The 24,967-nt window shown below is 35.3% G+C and overlaps 3 protein-coding genes across 3 annotated transcripts; 2 read left to right on the top strand and 1 right to left on the bottom strand.

The window, feature by feature from the left end:
- The first annotated feature begins 107 nt into the window (after positions 1 to 107).
- On the top strand, positions 108 to 3,083 carry LOC133785343 (zinc finger CCCH domain-containing protein 67-like). The gene is made up of 5 exons (XM_062224592.1): positions 108 to 426; positions 913 to 978; positions 1,203 to 1,331; positions 1,425 to 1,700; positions 2,838 to 3,083. Exons 1-5 carry the CDS (start codon positions 247 to 249, stop codon positions 3,081 to 3,083), a joined length of 897 nt encoding a protein of 298 aa, XP_062080576.1. The 5' UTR covers positions 108 to 246.
- A 6,941-nt stretch (positions 3,084 to 10,024) lies between these two features.
- On the bottom strand, positions 10,025 to 12,833 carry LOC133785342 (germacrene-A synthase-like). The gene is made up of 8 exons (XM_062224591.1): positions 12,730 to 12,833; positions 12,378 to 12,619; positions 12,181 to 12,278; positions 11,939 to 12,076; positions 11,632 to 11,846; positions 11,501 to 11,510; positions 10,992 to 11,036; positions 10,025 to 10,264 (listed from the first exon to the last, which is right to left on the bottom strand). The coding sequence occupies exons 1-8, from the start codon at positions 12,831 to 12,833 to the stop codon at positions 10,025 to 10,027; spliced, it is 1,092 nt and encodes a 363-aa protein (XP_062080575.1).
- Positions 12,834 to 13,891: 1,058 nt separating this feature from the next.
- LOC133785341 (uncharacterized) lies at positions 13,892 to 20,822 on the top strand. The gene is made up of 4 exons (XM_062224590.1): positions 13,892 to 14,894; positions 15,138 to 15,379; positions 17,736 to 18,209; positions 20,550 to 20,822. Exons 1-4 carry the CDS (start codon positions 13,892 to 13,894, stop codon positions 20,820 to 20,822), a joined length of 1,992 nt encoding a protein of 663 aa, XP_062080574.1.
- Positions 20,823 to 24,967: the final 4,145 nt, after the last annotated feature.

Here is a 24,967-nt window from a genome sequence, read left to right as displayed (position 1 = left end):
GGAGAAGAAATGGGGAGCCGGAATGGAAGTGATGATGGAAATGAGAATGTGAATGAGGATGGGTATGGGTATGGGTATGGGTATGGGAATGGGAGTGAGAACGAGAATGAAAATGAGGATGAGGATGAAGATGAGGATAGGAAGAGAGAAGTAGAAGAGAACGATGATGAAGATGGTGGAGTGGGAAAGAATAAGAGTGGAAATGAGACTGAAAATGGCAGTGAAGTAAATAATGGTAGCGGTGAGATGGATAAGAAGAACGAGTATGGTGGTGGTATTCGAAAGTATCAGTATCCAGTGAGGCCTGAAGCTGAAGATTGCTCATTTTACCTCAAGACTGGAATGTGTAAGTTTGGATCCAATTGCAAGTTTAATCACCCAGTTAGAAGAAGAAGCAATCATGTATTTTTTTTCTTCTTCTTCTTCTTCTTCTTCTAATTCTACAATTCTTACCCATATAATTTTATATCAATACTTCACCACAAAATGAAGCTGTTTGTGTATGCGTTGTCTTTATCTTTGTGGGTCTTTATCTATTTAGTGTCTTTTTTTCTTTTACCTTTTCTGATATTTGTATCTATACATATGATGTACTTCTTTGTTGGGTTGTGTTATGGTTGGTGGGTTTTGTTGGGGGAATTTTGCTTGTTATGGATAACATTAGAGACACTCATTTTGCTGTATTGTTTGCTCTTGGCATGGAGAAAGGAAGCTAGTTATTCCAATTAAAGTATATATGCTAACTTTTGGAGGAATAGTATATTTCCTGCCATCTGGACTTGGTACTTTCGTTGCAGCTGAATTATGTTTAATATTCATAAGAAAATAGTTTCTTTGGGAAAAAAATTATTTTTCTTTTTCAATTGTATTCACTTATCTTGTGTTTTTCATGATTAAATTATCGCTTTGAAGGGTGCTAAGGAGAAAGTAAAAGAAAGGGAAGAGTTCACAGAAAATCCTGGGCAGTCAGAATGCAAGGTTTTTATAATTACAACAATTCTAGATATTATAATTTGATCTTTTTCTCTTGTTTTGTGAATTTTTTCATTTGATTCATTCTGATTATTTGAATGTTAAAAGTTATATATTATAAGATTTCAGGAGATTTTTTTACTCTCTTTTAATACCACATATTTGACTGCAATGTGTCTTTTGGACTAATAATAGATTTATGGTGCTATAAACTCTTGAGCTTCTTGCAGTATTATTTGAGGTCAAGGGGATGTAAATTGGGAAAAGCGTGTAAATATAACCACACTAAAGGAAAGACTTCTGCAGCACCATTAACACCAGTTCTAGAGTTTAACTTTGTTGGTCTTCCAATCCGAGTGGTATAACATCATTGTTCTGTCTATATTTTAACCTTTCAACATCTAAAAGCTGCAATAGTTGCTTGTGGTCATCTTATATGGTTTATATCGCAGGGTGAGAAAGAATGTCCATATTACATGCGAACTGGCTCCTGTAAGTATGGAGGAAACTACATGTTTAATCATCCTGATCAAACGGATGCGGCAGGAAGTGACACTTCTGCAGGATATGGTAATGGTAGACCTGTCTCTTTACAAGGTGCACGACAATCAACTCTACCATCTTGGTCTTCACCAAGATCTTTGAATGAGACTGCTCCCTTTATGCCAATGATGCTTTCCCCAACTCAAGGGGTTCCTTCACAAAATCCAGAGTGGAATGGGTATCAGGTACATTCATACTAAGAAACTTATCTGTTACTTTTTGAAGTACCGAGATTTAATTAACTTTTATGTCTTTGATGCTACTAGTGAGTATTTTAAGGATGAATTTAAAGCATGTACACTCTTATTTTATTTTTCTCTCACTTTCTTATTATTGAATTCTATTGCTTAATCTTCAGCCCTTTCTCATATACAAGTTCTCATTAAGCTCTCAGTACTTCATTTTTATTAATTTTTTAAAATTTTATATTTGTCACCCCTTTTGATTGCTTCTAATAGCAGCAACACATTTTGTTTCTTGCTTGAAGTCCTTATCATCCTGTTTTTTGGTCTTAGTATTTTTTTTAAAAGAAAATAAATATAAAAAACAAAACTTTATTAATTACCAAATTGGAACAAATTAAAAAAAAAAGGAGGATATGTTTTAGTTATATAGATATCTGATTTACTGTGAACAATAGTAACAATAAATAATTCAATATTGAGATTCTTTACACTTAAAAACAAATTATTACCTTTATTTGTATCATGGTTTGTCTTGTTTTAGTGTCTGTCATCAAACTCAATTGACATCTGCATCAGCCGTTCAACTTAATTAAATTTTGGCATTTGGGTCTATGCTTTGGTTGATGCAAAGTAGTGAAATAAATTTATTCAGAAATATATTCAATGCACCTCAGGATTTTGGCAATGTCGATTTCTAAACAAATTATAATCAATGAGAAATTTTTCTTTTCATTTTTTTCATAGGAATGACATGTTCTTCACATAATAGTGAAGGTTTGAACTAAATGTATCATGTAAGCCATTTCAAGTTCAGACTAATCTTTTTGTGTGGGTTATGGCATCTCATTTAAAACTGTTGTTATTATGTCAAAAGAATTAAACTACACATTGTGGAATGTGTCCAGTATATAATATAAAATATTCAAAAGCAGCATGCTAAAGTGGTAGATTAAGTAAATCTTGCTGTCTACATTATGGAATCTCATTAATTATAAATTAAAATTGTTACTATGTCAAAGGAATTAAAATACACATTGTGGAATGTGTGTTCAGTATATAATATAAAATATATGCTCAAGTGGCAGGTTAAGTGTGAGTAGGGGTGTAGTAATTTTGTTTCTTATGTGTATTGTTTAGGCTCCTCTAGTTTATCTACCGGAAAGGAACTTGCCTCCACCTCCTGCATATGTGATGAACAACCCGGTGACTGAAATCAATATCTATCAACACCATCCACCCCAGAAATTAATTGAAGAATATCCAGAACGACCTGGCCAACCCGAATGCACTTTCTTCTTAAAAACAAGGGATTGTAAGTTTAAATCCAATTGCAAATATCACCATCCAAAGAAGACGGCTATGGGGGCACCCCCATGCGCCTAAAGCTGAAGCTTGCTCATTTTACCTCAAGACTGGAATGTGTAAGTTTGGATCTATATGTATTTCAAGAACTTGTTGAGTTAAGCATTTCAATATTTGTTGCAGGAAGTATTATGAGTTGGGGTCCATATGTACTATATTTGCTGGGTGTGTTTTACCCTTGTCACTATGTGGGCAGTTCTGGTAATTGAAGGTTGCAGGAAAGTAAAGCTGCAATACTATGGTTTTAAACTTTCATCGGCTGCTAGGTAATACTCATTCACTACTTAGATTTTTGGTCCTTCATATATTCAGCAAGTTATGCATGTGTCAACTGGGGTTATAATTCTTTTTTCCTAAATATATGCGATATATTAGCAAGATAATTATATGTTGTTGCCTGTTGGTTGGTAATTAACTTATATGGGTTTAGAAGCTATTTGCACTACATATTGGAGCTTACTGACTTTATTTTGCTCAAAGAGATGACACTCTAGTCACTGAAGTGGAGCCTTATATTCCTTTTAATATCAACCCAATAGGAATGCAGTCTGTTCTTACCACTAACTATCTGTTGGCTGTCCCCAGCATTCTTGCAAGGTTCTATTAACTTTTGGCTGGAAGTCATCTATTTCTTTAGATCTTCAAGTATAGATGTCCAAGAATTTCAATTAAAATTTATTTTTACCCCATATTATTTAATTTGCTAAAATATTTGTAATACTTGATTAGAAACAACCAAATATACTAATAAAGGACCCTATATATAAATTACTTATAGAACTAGTTCTCAGAGTAAGTCTGAAACAAAAAGAAAGAGTAGCCCAACAATTGGAAAAACGAATATGAACAAAGTTCATCCATCTAGAAATACTGCAGTTATACCTATTGTTGAAGATAAACCAAAGTCACAATTTTCACAGCTCTGAAGTAGGAAACTTAGTTGTTTTAAGTTTTCTGATGCTATATTTGCTGTTCTGAGTTTACTGTGATGGATTTTATGTTTTGATTTAAGGATTTGCTTTGAACATTTGGTTGTGGACATTTAATTTTGAAGTATTCTTCAAACATTGTAGTGAATTTGCTATTTTGACTTTATTTGAATTCACCACTTGGTTTAGAATTTGATTAACCTATTTTCTTCCTTCAACCCCATTTAAAAAAAAAACCTTATTGAAAGTCAGGCAAAAAAAGAAAGAAAATGAGATAATGATTGAGACAAAATCTGAAAAGAAAATCTAAATCAATAATAATTTATAAAAAAGAATTAATAAAACTTAATCATTACTCAAAGGAATATCTGGTTACATATGTAGCATAAAATTACAATAAGCCAAATCCAAATCTAAAATTACAATATCTGGTTACATATATCTATATCTGTCTCTCACAAAATTTCAATGAATGTAATCTGCAATCTTTTATTTTCTTTAATTAGATTGGGTCTAATTTTATTATTGCATATCTAGTTAGAAATCTAAATTATTTTTAACAATTATGGCCTGCAATGACACTAATCATTTATTTTATCATGGTTTTTATTCCAATCAGTATATTGTGCTCTGCATTTTGTATAGTAGATTGAAAAAGATTGCCCTCTTATGGTGTTGTTCTTGATTTTTTTATATATTGTAACATCATTTAGTAGATTGATACTCATATGCAGATATGCTTTATGTATAGATTTTTCATAGGGAAATCATCATCAAGCCAATATATTTGATGATCTTGGTATATATATGTTACATTTGTAATGATGTAATCCATGTAGTTGGAATAGAAGGGAATGATTCTCCTGTAACTAGTTAGTGCCAAAGAGCCTTGTCCAAATGGTCCTTTTGAATTTTCCTGTAACATGCTTTAATACCTTATTGATTGCATGGCAGACTCTGAGCTTTAATTGTCCTATTTCTTGTACTTGATTTATTTCTCTACTCAGTTTGCAGAGGAAAAATCTGGTCAAAGGGAATATGCAACTATTTTCAGTGGAACAACAGAGAAGTCAAGCTCTGGAAGCTCATGCTGCTGCTTTTGCACAATTTAAAGTGCGTAAATTAACTTCTCCCTCTCTTTATCTCTCTTGTTTTTTATCGCACTTGGTATGCATATCATATATGCATATTTGTTGATTGATTGTCGAATTTATACAGGTTCCAGGGAATGAGAATCCTTCTACTCTCATTTCCTTTGCAACAAAGACTTTTAATGCTGGCCAAATTACATCAAAGCTGCATGTTATAGATCATGGTGCCCAACCAGGTTAGCTTAGTATTATTTAATTCAGCCCCTTTATTAAAAAAGACAAAAATGTTTGATAGGTCTAGAATCTTAATCAGAAATTTATTCCTTTCTTTCTGTCTTGATGAATAATTTTTACATCATTTTGTTGGTTCATCACAAATTAATACTCCATGAATGATTTCAGGTTGTCCAGCGATTCCAAGAACTGTTTGCGTAAACGAAGTATAAAGAAGCTGTTGAACTTGCTGCTGAGTCTCCACAAGGAATTCTTCGTACTCCTGATACAGTTGCCAAATTTCAGGTTTTTCCACTTTTATTTTGTTGTCATATTGGTGTCAAGTTATTCTGTAACTTTTTAAAAAGGAAAATATAAATTAATTCTCAAATTTAGGTTGTGTAGACTGTAGAATAGACAAACTCTCTGTCAATGATACAGAACGTGGCATTCCATATTGTTGCAGTTTGTTACTATGGGATGCCTGTCAAAATGGCTATTTCCCCTTGTTTAGAGGGCTGGGGATCGGAGACCAATTTCAAATGGTTGTTTCTATAATTTTTAAACAATTGGAAATTTATGAACCTAATTGAGATAAAAGTACCAGTCAATTACTTGGAAAAAGACAGTATCAGGCAGCTCCAATAGAAGTGGAATCGGATATTATTGGCTTTAACAACAAATACAAGTTCACACATCCTTTTTTTGGCATACAATACTTTTAAGTTATGCTGAACCTTTATGATTAGTAATTAATTCTTATTCTTATTGTTGCAAAGTGTTCCTGTACAAACTGGGCAAACACCACTCTTTTTGCAGTATTTTGGTAATCTCTTGACCAGAGGAAAGCTTAATGCTTTCGAGTCATTGGAACTATCAAGACTTGTTGTGAACTAGAACAAGAATAATTTGTTGGAAAATTGGCTAGCAGAAGAAAATTTAGAATGCAGCGAGGAGCTAGGAGATCTTGTGAAGGTTAGCATTATGGAATTTGTCAATTACATAGTCCTGTGTTTCTTTTCTCTTGGCAATAATTTAGTTGTTTACTTCAAATAATGCCTGTGTCATGTTGTTTATGGTATATAGTTTCTTTTTAATTATTTAATTATTTAGGTTTCTTCCTCCAGTAATGGATGTGAGATTCTAACTAGTCTAGTATTGGTTATCTGAAAATCTCATCTTCTCAAGCTTCAATTTTTTTAATTCATTTTGGTATCTTAGTAGTGATTTTTTTTTAATTCAAGCTTCAGACTTGTTCTGTTTTGCTTCTAGTTTTATTGATGTTGTTATGTCTACCATTTCTCTTGCTTCTGATGGTACATTTAGGTTTGCTTCTGATGTTGTACTTCCTTTGATAATTCTAGATATGCATGTGCTTTGGTTTCCTCTTTTTATAGCTTCTTTCACTGCTTCAGTTTTCAACTTTTATGTTGGATGACTAATTATAAAAAATGTTTAGTAAACTCAAAATTGTTTTTTTGAAGTATGGGATCAAGGAATAGTTTAGGTTAGTGATAGACTTGATAACTTAAGAAAATTTAGTGATTTTTTATGAGAATATTTGGTATGTTGATATTTAGTGTTGGTATTGGGCCTACTGGCCATGGTTAGCTACTTAGGATTTCTAGCGTTTTGTCTGTTATGGATTTCCACATGATGAGCTTTTGGTTATTGAGGAAAAACAAATGGTTGAGTTTTGAACTAAATGTTGGTTTCTGTGTGTGATACTAGATATGCATTTTAAAAACTACATAATTTAACAATGAAGTGTAGATAATCACTAAAACAAAGTGAAGTAATTGTCACTTAAACAACAAAAAACTATGCACTACTTACTGTGTTTTCTATGATCAATGTAATTATAATAAAAAAAGATCAAATAAATTATATGTATATATGTATTTGGTTATATATATATATGTGTGCTTTTAATTAGATATATGTTTTCTACGTTAGAAAGTAGGAAAAAAAAGTTAAAACTTTGAAGAAAAGCTATTGAAAATCTCTATTAGCTATAGCATATAACTTTAGTGGGGAACGTATCAACACATGCATCAGACCAAATAATCAATACTCACAGGAACACATTGAAATTTATGTATTAATTAAATAATTTTTTTTAATTTGCTTTTGGTTGGTTTTGTAGAATTACCAAATACTAATTATGTATTTTAAGTTTGGGTTATGAAAGTCAAATGTTGAAGTTGCATTTGATGCTAAATGAATTGAGACAGTTGGCAGGGGCTATACTTTAATTACGCTTGTTATCTTGCTTTTAATTTAATTTCTTATCATTTGTGGGTTTAGCTTCTATAAATATATATGTACATCTTTGAGCCTATTGATTGTCTATAGTTTGATTACTTTGAGGAAATAAGAATTTCTATTTAATGACACATTTGGTATATATATTGTTATTAGCTTGTTGTTGTCTCGTCTGTTTGAGAGTATTTCATGGCATAAATTGCATGTATAGACACTGTGAGATTGATAGACTTAACTAGTTGTGAGTTTAGGCACTTAAGGGATGGCTTGTACTAGTTGGCTAAAAGCTAATTTAATCACAGTTATGCCCAGCTAGCTGTTAGTTACCAATTCTCTCTTTTATTTTGTTTATGTTTTTCTATATGTTTGTGTGAATATAGTGGTATGATCTTAAAGATTTTTTTGTCTTATTTTGTGTTTGATTTTTAGTATCTAGCTTCTGTTCTGCTTCTACTTCTGGGGGTCTCTACTATTGGAGTACCAAGCTTGCTGGCCCAAAATGGTCACCATTTGCTTCATGGATAACTGGCTAGTACGTAATAATATTCTTTTTCTAAATGTTAACTTGGGAAAATGTCTTTCTTCTATTTTTTCTAGTTGACTGTTTATACTCTAGCTTGGAGCTTTTAGAGTTTCATTTGGGGTCGGAGACTATAATGCCTGTACAGTACAAAGTCACCATTAGTAAGTATAGCACATACTTTAATCTTAGCACTAGACCTTATATATATATATAATTTAGTTAAATCAGTTAGTTTAGCTAAGTTATTGAGAGTAATTTTGAGCTTAGTACTGGACCTTATATGCCTAAATTAGTTGAAACAGATAGTTTATTTAAGTATAGAACTGTATCTTACTTTTCTTTATTCTTCTTTGTGGCATGTATATATTGGTACCACTTGTATTCTGTATTCATTCAATTCAATACAATTTCATTTTCTTTCATAATATGGTATCAGAGAATTAAACTATTCTAGCTTCATTTATCTCCTATACTTTAAAAAGACAAGGTTCAAACTTGTATCTTAGGCATGTCTTTGACTAAATGAGATGTTCTTCATTGGAGATCATCACTTATAGATTTGTAAACTTGATTAGAACAAATTTTAAGGAGCAGGGGTCTGGTCTATCCTATATAGGGTCAAAAAGACTGATTTTTAACACAAAATAACTGTGCCAAATCCATCTTTTTGAAATAACATCCTCTGCGAACATGTATCACTATTTTTTAATTACTTGTTAGTGCCCAAATAACTTAAGGTCTAGAGTTTAGTACCTGTTTGAGCTCCATATTCTATTACACCTCTCCTTTAAATGAAATATGAGATTCGATGGATCTACCCTAGAAATAATAGTATCATTCTAAATGCTTTTGTAACTCAAATCTCCCAAACTTTTAACATGCTGTCTCAGTAATTAAGCACCTGAACCAGAGATGTCTTTAGGGTGAAATTGAGGCCCCTTTAACATGAAAATGTTAATGTTTGTTTACTGTAATATGTATCTATTCACTGTGTGATAGCAGTATTTTGAATTTTGAAGTATGTTCACCTGGTATTGCTTGCTTAGGTCTTATATTGTATACATTTTTATTATTTGATTCATATTATTCAATTTTTTTAAGCATATACCTCACCTTTTACCTGCTATTACAGGAGAAAAATGTCTCTTTCTCCATCAATTGGAGGAGAAAAGGATACTTAATTTTGAAGGCTTTGTGTTGGGCAGCTGTAGAATATTTTGTGCTGAAAGTAGTAACTTTTCAATATGTTGAATATTTAAGACTACTTGAATACTTAAAGAACATTTTGTTGTTGATGCAGTGTGATATGTTTTAAACTATTTTGTGGATTGTTAATACAATGTTTAAACTTATCTAAATATTAAAATAATACGAAAATTGTGTTATAATATCTATTACAATAACACTTTTTATGTAAAAAAATTTGTTATGCAAACTTCATTATATAACACAAAAAATGTGTTATACTAAAGTGTAGTATAACACAAATTTATAAGTATTGAAATGTGTTATATAATCGACTATAAATAATATAATTAAACAGTTATCTGTTTATTAAAATAACACAGAAAGTGTGTTATCGTTGACAGTATAATAACATATCTGTATAACAATGATAAAGTGTTATGTAAAGTACCTTGACCTACGATAACATAGTCGGTCTTAACATATCAAAAAGTGTTATGGTATGTTTTGATAACACATTTTTGGTGTTATTAAAAGCATTTTTTCTTGTAGAGAGTGTTTACAACCTACAATTAAATATAAGAATATTCTGTTAAATATAAGAATATTCCATTAAAGTTAACATTAAAAAATAAAAATCGTTCAAAACAAAAAATTTCCTTACACACTTATCATATAGAAGATATATATATATTAGGAAATTTGTCATGGGATTGAATCTATATGCAACGCAACAACACCATCTTTTGTCACTTTTCAGACGTGTGTATAGCCATCACCATCTTTGTAGAGAAGATCCATTACCCTCAAAAAATTAAGAACAAGATTTAAGATTAGATAGGGCACAACAATAGGCTTGAGAAACTCTTTGTTTATTTCATTCCATGCATTAACCGCTTGCTTTTTGAGTTCATCACATGCCTCTTGTTCTGATACCCCATATGTCTTCATGTAGCTTTCCACCATAGACGGTAATTGATCTCTGTGTTGCTCAAACTGTCCAAACCAAAACTTCATATACTTGAGTACAACATTAAATATATATTTATATATGTATGAGGTACTATTATTGAATTGTGGATTTTAGCTGATTTTACCTTATGAGAAACTTAGTCATCAATGAACCTACAAATGATTTTGCAATCCATAATTATCTTTGGGTATTTCGAGAGCCACTCAAAATCTTCTTTTGTTGCAATATCTTTCATTCCGATTAAAGAGGTCACTATCAACATGCCGTAACCACAAGAAATCAAAGAAACCTCCAAATGCTCATTGAAGCTAGGGGAGTATCCTTCATACAACCATCGAGCTTCATCGAAATATGATTTAAGTATTTTTTTTCATCTGCTAAGATTTTTGTTTGAAGATAGATTTGCTACTTTAATGACAAATTAAAAGTACTTGTGGGAATGAAAGAAACTTAATCACTATGAATGTAAGTATTAAATCAAAATAATATCAATTTCTAGACTCAAGAAATATTATCATAGATATGAAAGTATACAAGAAATTGTTAACAAAACTTTGTACAATCTAAAGTAAAGTATCTATCAAGATTGTACAACAAAATCAAGAAATATAAAAGAATCAGTGAAAGAACAATTCTAAAAAGTAAAACTTCGACAGAACACACTCTTTGAACTCCCTTCAAAGACCTGACTGAAATTCTTTAAGTTATTGTCTGATCCAAGCTTTTGCTTCCTCTCTGATCTTCAAAAACCCAGGCAGAAATCCTCATCTTCTTCTTCAACCTTTTCTCTTGCACCTGCAACAAAAAGCTAAGACCAAGAACTAAAATCCAGGGTAGAGTTGAATATGATCTGCTCAATATTTTATTTATAGAAAGAATGACAGGACTAGGTGACATCACATAGTCACGTGTGAACTGCAAGCTGGAGAAAATACTATCAGTTAAACTAAACAACTAACCCATTAATTCAATCAGAATAACTCATAATATTGACATAAAATAGACCGCAGCATAGACAGAACAAATGCATAATTTTTACCAAACAAAAGCAGGTTCTAAAACTGACATTAACAGTCTCCCCATTTGGAAAAAATTATGATCAGTGCAAAACATATTAAGATAAACATAGAACCCCAAAGAAACAAAACAACAAGAGTCACACAAATCAAACTTCTAGAAAACAGAGCCAGCAAATCGAAAAACAAGATAAGTAGCCAAAACAGAAGATTACACATCCAAAAAGTGCGAACACAACCAACCTTCAAAAAGCTTAAAACAGAAACCAGAAGAACCTAAAACTGAACAAACCAAAGGCAACTACCACCTATCCTAAAATAGAAAAATAGTAATATATCTCCCCATCAGTGATCATAATTGTAGCACCAGTTACTGAGACAAAGGTGGATCCTGAGACACGACTGGAGGAGCAGAAGACGGAACTAAAGGAACAGACTCCCCCTGCATAGATGAGCGAGGGGCAAGATACTCTACCAGAGATGATGCACGAAGTTGAGCCAACTGTGCCAAAACCCTCTGCTCAAATTGCAACGTTCTTTGCCTATTCTTTTTGTAAGAATCCAAAAAATCATTAAAAGCACTGCAAAACTGATGCAAATAATCAAACAACATGAACCTCCAACCAGAAGATTGAAAGCCATGCAACACATTCTCAGAGCCTGGGTCAATAGTAGGTAAACCTGAGGCACTTTAAGACTACGAAGAGTATTGTCAATGTCTGGAACAGATAAAAACACTTCTTGAGCAATAAACTCAGGTGAAATAGACACAGCCAGACGATGAAGTAGACGCATAATTTTTACCAAACAAAAGCGGTTCTAAAACTGACATTAACATTGTTAAAGCACCTCGTGGTCAAGTAAAAGTTTTAATACAATTATTTGTAAAGAAATTATGAAAACAAAGAGTTGTGTGTATGTACCGCTTCTTTTGCATAGTGAACTTTGTAACTTTCTTCCTTTCCAAGTTGTTTCTCAAATTCATCATAACAATTTAGTAGTACTTTATAATATGTCCCACCTAAAACAATTATATGCATCAATTGTCAAGAATTGAATTAATATATTAATATGAGTAGACCAAGTAATTTAATAATAATAATTGAAATATATAAGAGACAATAATATATGTCCGAAACAGACCTATCGATTGATTCAGTAAGGAGCACGAGCTCTTCAAAGGTACCATATGCATCATAAATATCATCTGCAACTGAGGCCATGGCAATGACTTTGGTTGTAATATTTCTTGCAAAATAATATTCAGGTTCATGAAAAACTCCTAATATCCAAAGGTATAGTTCCACAATCCTATCTCTTACAAAAGGTACTTTATGTACAAAGTCTATTTCTTTCCACCACCTAATTATACAAGAAAAGATGATATGCTTGATCAACAACTGTGTAAATCAATCATGCATGCATGATTTATATATATATATATAAATTACACTCAATATATATACACATACTTGTTAATTTCACTAAGCTCCTTTTTGTGCAAACATTGCAAAAGATTGAAATCCAACATTGCAAGTTCTAACAATGCTTTGTTATGAGAAACCTCTTTTTTCATAATTTAAAATGTAATGTGTAAGGACCAATATTTTTAGTATGACAAATTAGGTCCAATCGTGTCTGGAATTGTCTTATGTTGTGTCTGGAGTTTGTTCGTTTTTTTAGTAAGTATCCACGTCAGCTGGTGTGTACAGCAAGGTTCTTAGTGATTAACAGTTGTTGGTTGTTTCTGATTTATACCTAATTGTAGCTAAGTATATATACTAGCTTGGTTAATTAGTTACAACTAACTCTCTCAGATCAGACTATTGGAGATTGTGCTTTGTATTACTCTTCTCTTTGTTCTGTTGATTTTTGCAGGTTCTTGCTAGAAACTCCATTGATGGTTATTCAAAGTTTCTGGGCAAGCTCTGAAATAAAGCTGTGATTGCTGAAGGGATTTCAGCTGAGTCTTGACGCCATAGATCTAAAGGTGTTCGGATCTGAAATATTGTTGAAGGGAGTTCAACATTGAAGTATGGGGATCTTGCATCTATAACCAAGGGAATTGGTTATTTAGGGTAAAAAGCTTCATTGTATTTTAAGAAAGATTGTTTAGTTTAAAGGTTTATTCTTGAACTGGTTATTGTAAATTTACATCTTGATATAGTGAGAGTTATTACCCTGGTTCAGGGAACCCAAGCACTAGTTGGCTGAAATAAGTTTTCAGTGCAGACGAAGCTTGTAATTTCGTGTGTTGACTCTTATGATTTTTTGTTAATGTTCAAGCATAAATCAAGATAAAATCTAGATGAATATTGTAAAATTGGAAAGATAGGTAAAAGCTTAGGTTTTTCAATTGGTATCAAAGCCAGGTTGTTTGTTGAGAATTTTTTTTCTTTCGATCCTCCTATCTTTTCTATACTGGAATTGATAATTGATTTGTCTTCGTGTAATTCACGGTTCTTGATTTTTGGGTTCTCTAGTTGACACTAACCCTCTCTGAGTTCTAACTCTGGAAGTATATTCTTTTTGTGTGTCTGTTGTTCGTATAGAATGGAGATGTTCAGAGAAGGAGGTTCCACATCCTGACCCCCAATGCTTGAAGGGAAAAATGATCCTTACTGGAAAACAAAAATGTGTGCATTCTTGATAGATGTTGACGAACAGATGTGGATGGTAGTCGAAGATGGATGGAAGTGTCCAACCTTTGTTGAAGATGAGGTTGCTAAGCCTAAACAAATGGGTCTATGGACTCCAGAGGAGATGGAAAGGGCCAACTTTAACTCAAAGGCTATGCACACTCTCTTTAATGTAGTTTCTAAAAATCAGCTGAAAGTTATAGCCAACTGTAAAATTGCCAAAGAAGCTTGGGAGAAACTAAGAATAAAAAACGAAGGAACTAATCATGTAAAGAAGTCCAGATTGAGAGCTTTGGCAAAAGCCTTTGAAAATCTGTCTATGGAGGAGGAAGAAACTGTAGCGGAGTTCCATGCCAAATTGTGCGATATCTCAAATAAATCTTATGCACTGGGAAAGACTTACTCAAACGCAAAACTGGTTCACAAGGTGCTAGGAGTTCTGCCTCGAAAGTTCATGTCAAAAGTTACCTCTATAGAAGAAATGAGAAATGTAGAGGAACTTGATCTTGATGAGTTAATTGGGTCATTGCAGAACTATGAAATGACTCTCACACGGTGGAAGAAAGGCAAGAAGCAGAAAGATTCTGAAATAGAAGAAGCTGATAACAGTCTTGCATTTGTGCATAAGGAGGAAAAGAAGTCGATCTCAGATGCATCTGATGGATTCACTGATGAGACTCTTGCTTTGCTGACCAAGAATTATGCAAAATTCTTGAAAAGGAATTACAAGAAAAACTTTACAGGAGGAAAAGAGAATGTTCCCAGAAGAAACTTTGGTGGAAACAATAAGCAAACCCAGCAGTCTGGTGACAAGAAAAATAGGGGAATACAGTGCCGAGAATGTGACGGTTTCAGACATATTCAAGCTGAGTATGCCAACACTTTTAAGAAGAAGAAAGCCTTAGTTGCTACCTGGAGTGATAGTGATGAAGAAAAGAGCTCTAGCTCAAGTGATAGGTCTAGTGAAGAGAAACAGGTTGTGGCATTTATGGCAAAGAGTAATCAATCAATGTGTTAAGAGGAAGATGGAAACTCAAGCTCGACTAATGTGGACAGTGAAGGGAGACAACATGCATATGAGGAGATGTTCGCTCAATAGGAGTATATGGCTAAACAGATCAAAGGTCTCACTTGTGCCAAACAACAACTTGAATCTGAGAAGGATGGGTTGGAGGACACTGTTAAAAAGCTCACAAAATAGCTTGATGAGAAGGACAGTGAGACTTACAAACTGACTGCAGATTTAATAAGGGCTAAACAGGCTCTTGAGTTTATCCCTCCAGGAACTACAGCAATAAACCACACCTTGCAACTTCAAAAACCATACGGAGATAGAACATCCATTGGCTACAAAATGCTTTACAAGAGAGGGGGAAATTTGGGAATTAATGATTCCTCTTCGTCCAAGAACAATGAAGACAAGACTCTTGATGACTCATTGCACAATACTCTCAGCCCTGGTTTCCCAGATCCCTCTAAACAGGTTAGTGTCTCATTTAGACCTACCAAATTGAGATTTGAAGAAAGGAAGACTGTCCTGGTGTAACGCCCTGGCTACCCCAGAACAGTTACGGTGATCGGTGAACCGGAAATTTGACCCGCTACCCGAGTCCTTTGGTTAAAAACGTGATCTAGGTGTCATTAACAGGTTAAGGTGTAAAACCAATAAAAAGGAAAGGGCGCTTTTCATTAAGTAAATAAACTGCTCATGAGCCTTTTCAAAATGTTTACAAGTAGTTCATGTTACAAAAGAGTTACTACAGTTCCACATATACAATCTCCGCCGGCCTAAGCGGCAAAAATAGGGAAAACCCCTAGTCCCTCTGAGAACTCCTTGACCGTGGCGGTCAAGCGGCCCTGTATGTACATCACATCGCCCAAGCTCTCCACTCAAGGCTGGCCAAGCTTTTCCTTCCCTTTACCTGCACCACATAGCACCCATGAGCCGAGGCCCAGCAAGAAAACATAACAAAACATGATATAATATCAACAACAATCATAATAACCACTCAGGACTATCAGTTCAACAAATAGGTGACAATAGCTAAAAGTCACAGTAATGAGCATCGCTCCTTCTAGCCGTGTGACGTTAGGGCCACCAGGGCTTAACTGAATAGTGATTCATTTATAAGTTCGTTTAGGACAGGTGCATGGTAATTAGTCACCAACATAACCTTCCTCACGACTCTGGAGTCGAAACTATGGACAACGTCCCTTAGCCGTGTGACAAACAGTCACCGGGGTCTCATACCTTGGCTATATTCATCTGGTTGTAAGCCAGGCAAGCGCTTATAAGTTCCTCGACCCTAGGGTCGGTCTGGCATTAATGCTATAGAGTCATTCAATGCATGAATCTCGACTTTAGAGTCGGTCCCTGACTAGTCAGTGTCTCAACAGGTAAACAACGTTCAACAGCATTTAATATGCAATCCATGTCCACATATATCAACCAGCATGCCTCAAATATCAGACCATACATGCCATATACCTATACAGGGTGCAACTGTATTCAAACACCGTTTTCTTACCTCTCGTTCGAGTGAGAATAATTATATGAACGACCCCTGAGAACGATCAACCTTTAAATTCCTCGACGGTCACCTGGTCATAACCAAAATATAGGATTCATCAATAAAAATGATAACCTGGGTTTCCCAAACCAAATCCCAGCCCCCGAGACCTCAAATACTACCCAACCGGGTACTAGGTCCAACCCCGAGGCCTATGGTTTGAATCCCTAAGCTAAAAACCACCTTTTAGCAATTTTGGCCAGACGCTCATGGGCCGCGGCACGCTAAAACCGTGCCGCGGCACCCAGCCCAGGAAGCAAGAACACCCAAACTCGAGCCAATTTTCTCCCTGAGCTCCTTCCTCTCAAACCAGCCCCTCAAACCAACATAGAACCACCTTCAAACATGTAATTAAACCCCCAATAACACCCTTAACTCACTCACATCAAACCCCAATCAAACTAACATCAAAACCCTCTTTGATTCACACTTTCCACAACCAAAACTCATGATCTAAGAACTAAAACGAAAACAGAGTATATGTAAAAACCAGTGGCTAAAAGCTTACCTTAAGCTCAGGTTATGGTGCTCTTCAACAATGAAACACTCTCCCAAGGTACCAAGGCTTGGCTTCCAAGCTCAAATCCTCAACAAGCCCACAAAATCTCACAAGGAAGATGAAGGAAAAGAAGGTACGGGAAGGGAAAGAAATCACCTCTGTTTTACTCTGTTTTATTCTACAGCCTTCAAGTCACTTAGTCATATATATCCTCCCCTAAAAAGACCAAAATACCCCTTATGTCATCTTAAGCCTCCAAAGCCTCCCTAAGGGCAAAATTGGTACATTCCGCTAAACTTGTTAATTATAACTAACACTCCCCATTTCCCGCTAATCTCAAAATCCTCAAACACCAATATTTCATAACCCGTTACCCTAAAATCCCCGGTAACGCTATAACCATTCAATTCACCCCGAGACTCACCCCGAGCCCCGAGCTCAAACCTGTTATGACCAAACCAATAAATCATGTTTAAAGATCGTCTCATGTCGGAATTCTCGAACCAATCCACATTATAATGTGGTCTCACAATATATCATTAACATACAACAAATATTCAATTATACCCTCAACGGGCCAAATTACCATAATACCCCTGTAAACAAATGTGGACTCACAAACATGCATTTAACATCATATGATAATATAATTCTCATAAACATGCATAAACACATTTAATGGCATAATTAAACAGTTATGGCCCTCCCGGCCCACTAATCCGGCCATTAACCATAATAGGGAATCCGGGGCATTACACCTGGATGGTCAGGTTCAGAAGGAAAGGTTTGTTCCCATTTGTCACTTCTACAACAGAAGAGGACATATTAGACCCAGATTCTACAAGTTGCAGACGTATTTGAAAGCTATGATCGATCGTCCAAATAACTTTCAACAACTAAATCGATTTAATGGGAAGTTGTCGTATAGTGAGTGGAAACCAAAAACTAATCTTAGCACGAATGTTGGATTAGCTGCTCACACCTCTCTTTCAGCTTTTCACAAAGATCAATGTTACTTTGACAGTGGATGTTCACGACATATGACCGGCAACAGAAATGTGTTGGTGAACTATAAAAAAGGAAAGGAGGGAGATGTGACCTTTTGTGATGGGAACAAGGGTCAGATCTTTGGAAAAGGTGATCAGGAGCTAAATAGAGTAGCTCCATTGACTGAGGAGTTGTATGTTAAAGGTCTCAAGGAAAACCTTATTAGCATCAGCCAACTCTGCGATAATGACAACACTGTAAGTTTCACTAAAACTCATTGTCTTGTTGCAACTAATGGGTGCTTAGTCTTGACAGGTAGTAGAACTAGTGACAACTACTATGCTTGTAATGACCCAACTTATTTTAGACTTTGGACCATTAATAACTACTATTCATAGATACTAATCTTAAGAAAACTTACATACAAAATAGTCGTAACTTTATTAAAACTGTAAAACCAAGGTTAAATACATGAAAATTCATTTAGGATATTGGATCCCATTGTTTGAAAATAAAATAGAACATAACTTAAATAAATTAGTTACAAAATTAAGCGCGGAAAATACATATAAAATATGATTGAAAGACTTTAAACAACTTCATCCTCGAATCATTCGCGCAGTCCACCGATTCCATTCTCCCTCAATACACATTCCCAAGCTGCAAAGAACATTTCCGCTGCTATGACTATTTTCTTGCACATATAAAACATATAGGAATGAGCCTAATGCCCAGCAAGGAAAATCGACTACAGGCATGAAACATAATCATACACATAAACTATGAACATATATGAAATACTATAACACATATCATAATTCTAACCCATGTACACGGTGACTATTGGGGTTTGCTAACTAAGCAACTATAAGCCTTAGACTACAATAAGGTTTGCTAGTTAAGCAACTATAAGCCCCAAAAATATAAAAGTGTTGGGGTTTGCTATATAGCAACTATAAGCCCCAAAACATAAAAGTGATAGGGTTTGTTATATAACAACTATAAGCCCCACACATACATATATCATAACACATAAAGTCATACTATAGCACTTTTTTATAATCATAGCACTTATCACATAAGAACTATCCTATTTTCCTTACCAAAAATACCGGGACGATGAGAACAAGGTCAGGATTTTGGAACACTCCTAAAAACCATTAATAAAGAGGTGAGTATTCTAAAAGAAAAGAGATGAAAAGAATGAACTAAACCATCAAGAGGATACTTACCAATAAGAACCTCAAGTTCAAAGAACTTAGATGCCTAACCAAGAATAAATAATACTGAGTTAGGAATTGAGTAGAGAAAAACTATAAGAACTAATGAAACAATACTGAAAGGAACTAAGAATAGGAATACCTTTGAATGCTATACCCAAACTACACCTCGAAACCTAAATACACTATAAACTTTACTTCCCAAGTGTTTGATAAGCTTAAGATGATAAAGCTTATGACCCCAACCCAAGTGTTTAACATTCTAAAGTAATCCTAGCAGCTTGTAGGCTCTGAACTCAGCTTGAAGAATGAAGAAATGGCTGGGTACTAGGTCCTATTTATAGAGTTCAAGAATGAAAAGATCTTCATTTAACTTGAAAAAAATAATGGCTTTTTAATTGAAAGACATTTGAATAATCGTTCAGCAGAGGCTGAAGACTCGGTCAATAAGATTCTGGACTTATCAAGAGGTTAAGGATTAAAATGAGCTCGGTTTCAAAGTCATTTGAAAATACAGCCCTAGAGCCGATATATCGCCTACCACAGGCGATATATCTTTTGGGCTCATATACCCGAGGCTCGTCGAAATGGTCGTACGAAGTTACGTGTTTTTCGTATCCCTGTGTGGCAATATATCGCCCCCTAGAGCTGCGATATATCGGCATACGCTGAAATATTATACACGTAATTACACTTTTTCAGCCTAATTTGAATTGAGTAAAAAGCCTTGACTAAGTCCTTTAACGATTTCAAAGCTGCTGGCAGACTCTGGGATTTTCAAATATTACTCTTATAAACTATTCCTCAAAATACTTAATTTCTCATTAAACATACACATGACAAGTGTTATTATCTTATTGGGTCTATCTAAACCTTATAGTATAATAAATAGCATTTCCATAATCAGTCATATTAATAAAACCTTAGGTTATAATTAATATTCTTAAACTATAGGTTAAACTTATAAAATCTACAAGTGTTGCTATGAGTGTCCAACTAAGTCCCGGCTTGAACCAAAATCCACAGTCAGAAACATACTACAACTAGCTATTACTATCACTACTACTATCTAACTCGCTAAGTAAAGTTCTTGGACTCTATAATGCTCTAAGCAATCAAGTTCTGTGCAACAAATCCTTTCTTGATAAGCCAGACCTGTGGCACTATAGACTGGGGCACTTGAACTTTAGAGACCTAAAGAGAATTGTGAAACTTTAAGCTGTTCAAGGGATACCTGAGATGAAAGTCACTAGAGATAGGTTGTGTGGGCCTTTCCAACTGGGAAAACAGACAAAAGCCTCACATCCTCCTGTAAACATGCTACTCACCTCCCGTGTGCTAGAGTTGATTCATGTGGATTTAATGAGACCCATGCAGAATGAAAGTCTAAGTGGTAAACGATTTGTCATGGTTCTTGTTGATGATTACTCTAGGTACACTTGGGTAGATTTCCTCAAAGAAAAGTCAGACACCTTTGGACTCTTCTTAGCCTTGGTTCTCAGACTCCAAAATGAAAAGGAATCTAAGATTGGGAAAGTCTATCAGCTTCAAAGTGACCATGGAAAGGAGTTTGAGAACACTGTGTTCTCAGATTTTTGCGATCAGTTGGGGATAAAACATGAGTTTTCAACTCCAAAATCAACTCAATAGAATGGGGTTGTTGAAAGGAAGAACGGGACCTTACAGGAAATGGCTCGAGTAATGATGCATGCTAAGGACAAATCTAAACGTTTTTGGGCTGAAGCAATTAATACAGCCTGTTATATCTGCAATCGGGTTCATCTTAGAACTGGCACGACATAGACTGCCTATGAACTTTGGAAAGGAAGGCCTCCTAATGTCAGTCATGTACACATTTTTGGATGTGTTTGCTATGTCCTAAATGATCGAGAACACTTAGGAAAATTTGATCCAAGGAGTGATGAAGGAGTGTTTCTTGGATATTCACTTAACAATCGTGTCAATTGTGTATTCAACAAAAGAACTCATTCAATGGTTGATTCCATCAATGTTCGATTTGATGACTTGGAAAACTCTGAAGAACCAGTGGCAGATGATGAAGCTCCAGTATTAACTACACCTGGTCCAGTTACAGCTAGACAAAACCAAGTGTTTCCTGACACTCCGTCTGGATCACTCCATCCTAGCGGCTCCAATGGTGATGAAGAAGTCACCAGTGCTCCTCCAAAGGAGACTCAACATGCAAAGCTTTATAAGAATGGACCACCTTCCTGGATTCAGAAGGCTCATCCACCTGATATTGTTATTGGAAATCCAAATGCCACCATGGTCACCAGAAGAAAAATACAAAATCTGATTGCTTTCGCCTGTTACTTATCTCAAATTGAGCCAAAAAGTGCCAAGGATGCTCTTTTAGATGAGTTCTAGCTTACTGCTATGCAAGATGAGATGTTCCAATTCAAAAGAAATGATGTGTGGATCTTAGTACCCTTACCTGAAGGAGCTAATGTTGTTGGAACTAAATGGATTTTCAAGAATAAATCGGATGAGTTTGGCACTGTAATAAGGAATAAGGCAAGGTTAGTAGCACAAGGCTACAATCAGGTGGAAGGAGTTGACTTGGAAGAAACCTTTGCCCCAGTTGCAAGGTTGGAATCTATTCGGTTACTTCTTGCAATAACATGCCATCTGAGAATAAAATTGCATCAAATGGATGTGAAAAGTGCGTTTTTGAATGGGATTCTCCAAGAGGAAGTTTATGTGAAAAAACCTCAAGGTTTTGAGGACCCTCAGTTCCCTGACCATGTCTTCCAACTGGAAAAGGCTCTATATGGGTTAAAGCAAGCCCCCCGTGCATGGTATGACAAACTTACTGCCTATCTTTTGTCAAATGGATTCACCTGTGGTAGTGCAGATAATACTCTCTTTATCAGGTATCTAAATGATGGAATATTTGTTGCACATTTATATGTGGATGACATAATTTTTGGGTCAACTTGTGAGAGTGAGGTTACTAGATTTGTGGAACTTATGCAAAGTGAGTTTGAGATGAGTCTAATAGGAGATCTATCTTATTTTCTAGGACTTCAGATTAAGCAATCAGATCAGGGCATGTTTATTTCTCAGTGTAAGTATACCAAGTCCATGTTACAAAAATTTGGTTTCACTCAAGTCAAGCATGCACACACTCATATAGGCACCATCTCTAAACTGAATAAAGATAAATCTGGTGACCCTGTAGATCCAACCCTATACCGTAGCATGATAGGAAGCCTGTTGTATCTCACAGCTAGTCGTCCTGACATTTCCTTTAGTGTTGGTCTATGTGCTTGTTATCAAGCCAATCCTAAATAGCCTCATCTTACTGCTATCAAATGTATTTTTAAATATCTTTCAGGGACTATTGAATTTGGTTTATGGTATTCATGTGATACAAATATGTCCTTGGTGGGGTATAGTGATTCTGCTTGGGCAGGATCTCTAGATGATAGGAAAAGTACTTCTTGGGGTTGTTTCTATATAGGGAACAATTTGGTCTCTTGGTTTAGTAAGAAACAACATTCTATTTCACTCTCCACTGCTGAGGCAGAGTACATTGCGACTGGCAACTGCTATACTTAGCTCATCTGGCTCAATAAGATGCTCACTGATTATGGCTATCCACAAAAGTCATTGACCCTCTTTTGTGATAGCACAAGTGCCATTAACATTTCAAAAAAACACAGTTCAACATTCAAGGACCAAACACATTAACATACGTTATCATTTCATTAGAAACATGGTTGAGTCTAAACTGCTAACAAGTTCTCATGTTTCCACTAATTCCCAGTTAGCAGATTTGTTTACAAAGGCTCTTGATGCTCAAACATATGCACATTTATGAACCAGCATTGTTCTCTGCACCATCTGAGAGATTTGGTGTCTCGTCTGGTCACATTTTTTGTCTCATGCTTTGCTATTTTTTTTGTTTGTTTGTGTAAATTACTGCTTTAGTGGTCAGTGCTTACTTAATCACATCAATTTTTTTTCAAAGATTTAGAATTGAGCCTTTATTTTCTCCAGCTCAAAAGGCTACCATTATTGGATGCAATGGGAAGAGCTTCCTTTGTACCATCATATGCCCTAAGGAGTTTTCTCCTCCTCTTGGTATTTGATAAGAAAAATAGAAAAAGGAGACGGCTACATCTCTGATGATGAGTGAAAGCAAGTGCTGGGTATTTGGGAAACTCAGAGTGTCTGTTGTCAAAAGAGAATAACAAACAAATAAAATTAAATAAAAAAATCCTTTTTTTTGAGTGAGTGGACCAGTTAATGATTCTTGATGCTTCTTGGTGTTAGGAACGAGTTTCCTAATACGCAGCGGAATGGTGGTGGGGTTGGCCCAGTGTACAACAAATTTTTTGTAACATATTTAAACTACCTTTAAATATGCGGATCTATTAATATACATACATTAATCATAAGCAAGATAATAATAGAAATCATACCTCTTAAAGCCTATCAAGTGTCCTTGCTATCTTTTCGTATTTAGAACGATCTTCCTATCCAAGCCGCTCCCATGTACTCACACCAAGATCTTCCAAAGCGCTCTCTACACCTCAAGAAGTGTGTGGGCACTTAGAGAATGAAGGATAGTTTATTTGTGATTCTACTTGATGTACTCAACACATGAGATCAAGAGAATAGGCCTGAGAATTGGTTCTTTATTTTTCAAGGAGAGAAAACTATCGTTCTATTTTTCACAGAGCGAATAGACTGAATTGTCTTACTTACTCAGTGAGATCATCCACATGGTTATTGTTATGTTTAGATTTTACCAACATATTCTCCACATAAACTTCCATGTTATTCCCTATCTGCTCAGCAAACATCCTATTTATTAGCCTTTGGTATGTGGCTCCAGCATTTTTGAGCCCGAAAGGCATGACGTTGTAGCAATACACTCACTTATCAGTTACAAAGCTCGTATGTTCTTGGTCAGTTGCATGCATGGCAATCTAGTTATATCTCGAATAAGCATCCATGATTGACATGATGTCGTGGCCTGCAGTGGCATCTACAAGCTGGTCCATTCGAGGCAAGGGAAAACAGTCTTTGGGGCATGCCTTGTTGAGGTCCGAATAGTCAATGCAGGTTCGCCATTTGCCATTGGGTTTTGGGACCAACACCGGATTTGAGATCAAATCGGGATAAAAAGCATCTCGAATAAACTGATTTTCTTTTAACCTTTCGACTTCCTCTTTTTGGGCTTTCTTTCTGTCATTGTCTAGGAGCCTCTGTTTTTGCTGCTTCAAGGGGAAGCTCTTATCAATGTTGAGTGCATGGCTTATGACATTTGGCCTAATCCCTGCCATATCTGAGTGCGACCATGCAAATACGTCCTGGTTTTCTTTCAAAAAGCAAGTTAATTGCCATCTTGCATTTTCAGATAGATTTTTTTTTCCTATTTTTACCACTCTTGTGGTATCTTTCTTATCAAGCTCCACCTCTTCGAACTCCTCCAGAGGTTTGAGATCGGTCCTTTCCTCGACTCTAGGGTCGATCTCTTCTTCCATCTCAAAGAAGGATCCTTCCATCTCCTGAATGACCACAAGTATCTGAGCACTTGTTTGGTTTTTCCCTCTCACGGAAATGTTGTAGCATTCCCTTCCTGGGAGTTAGTCTCCCTTCAGTGTCCCGATATCACTAGACATTGGGAACTTCATGGCCAAGTGCCTAACAGATGATACCGCCCCCAACCCAATTAGGGTTGGTCTCCCGAGCAGTACGTTGTAGGCCGATGGTGCATCCACCACCACGAACTCCATCATCTTGGTTACCGAGACTGAGTAGTC

The sequence above is a fragment of the Humulus lupulus genome, chromosome 6 (genome assembly GCF_963169125.1).
Source record: "Humulus lupulus chromosome 6, drHumLupu1.1, whole genome shotgun sequence".
Lineage (NCBI taxonomy): Eukaryota > Viridiplantae > Streptophyta > Magnoliopsida > Rosales > Cannabaceae > Humulus > Humulus lupulus.
Note: the sequence above shows the minus strand (reverse complement) of the source record. Positions and strands in the feature narration are given on the sequence as shown.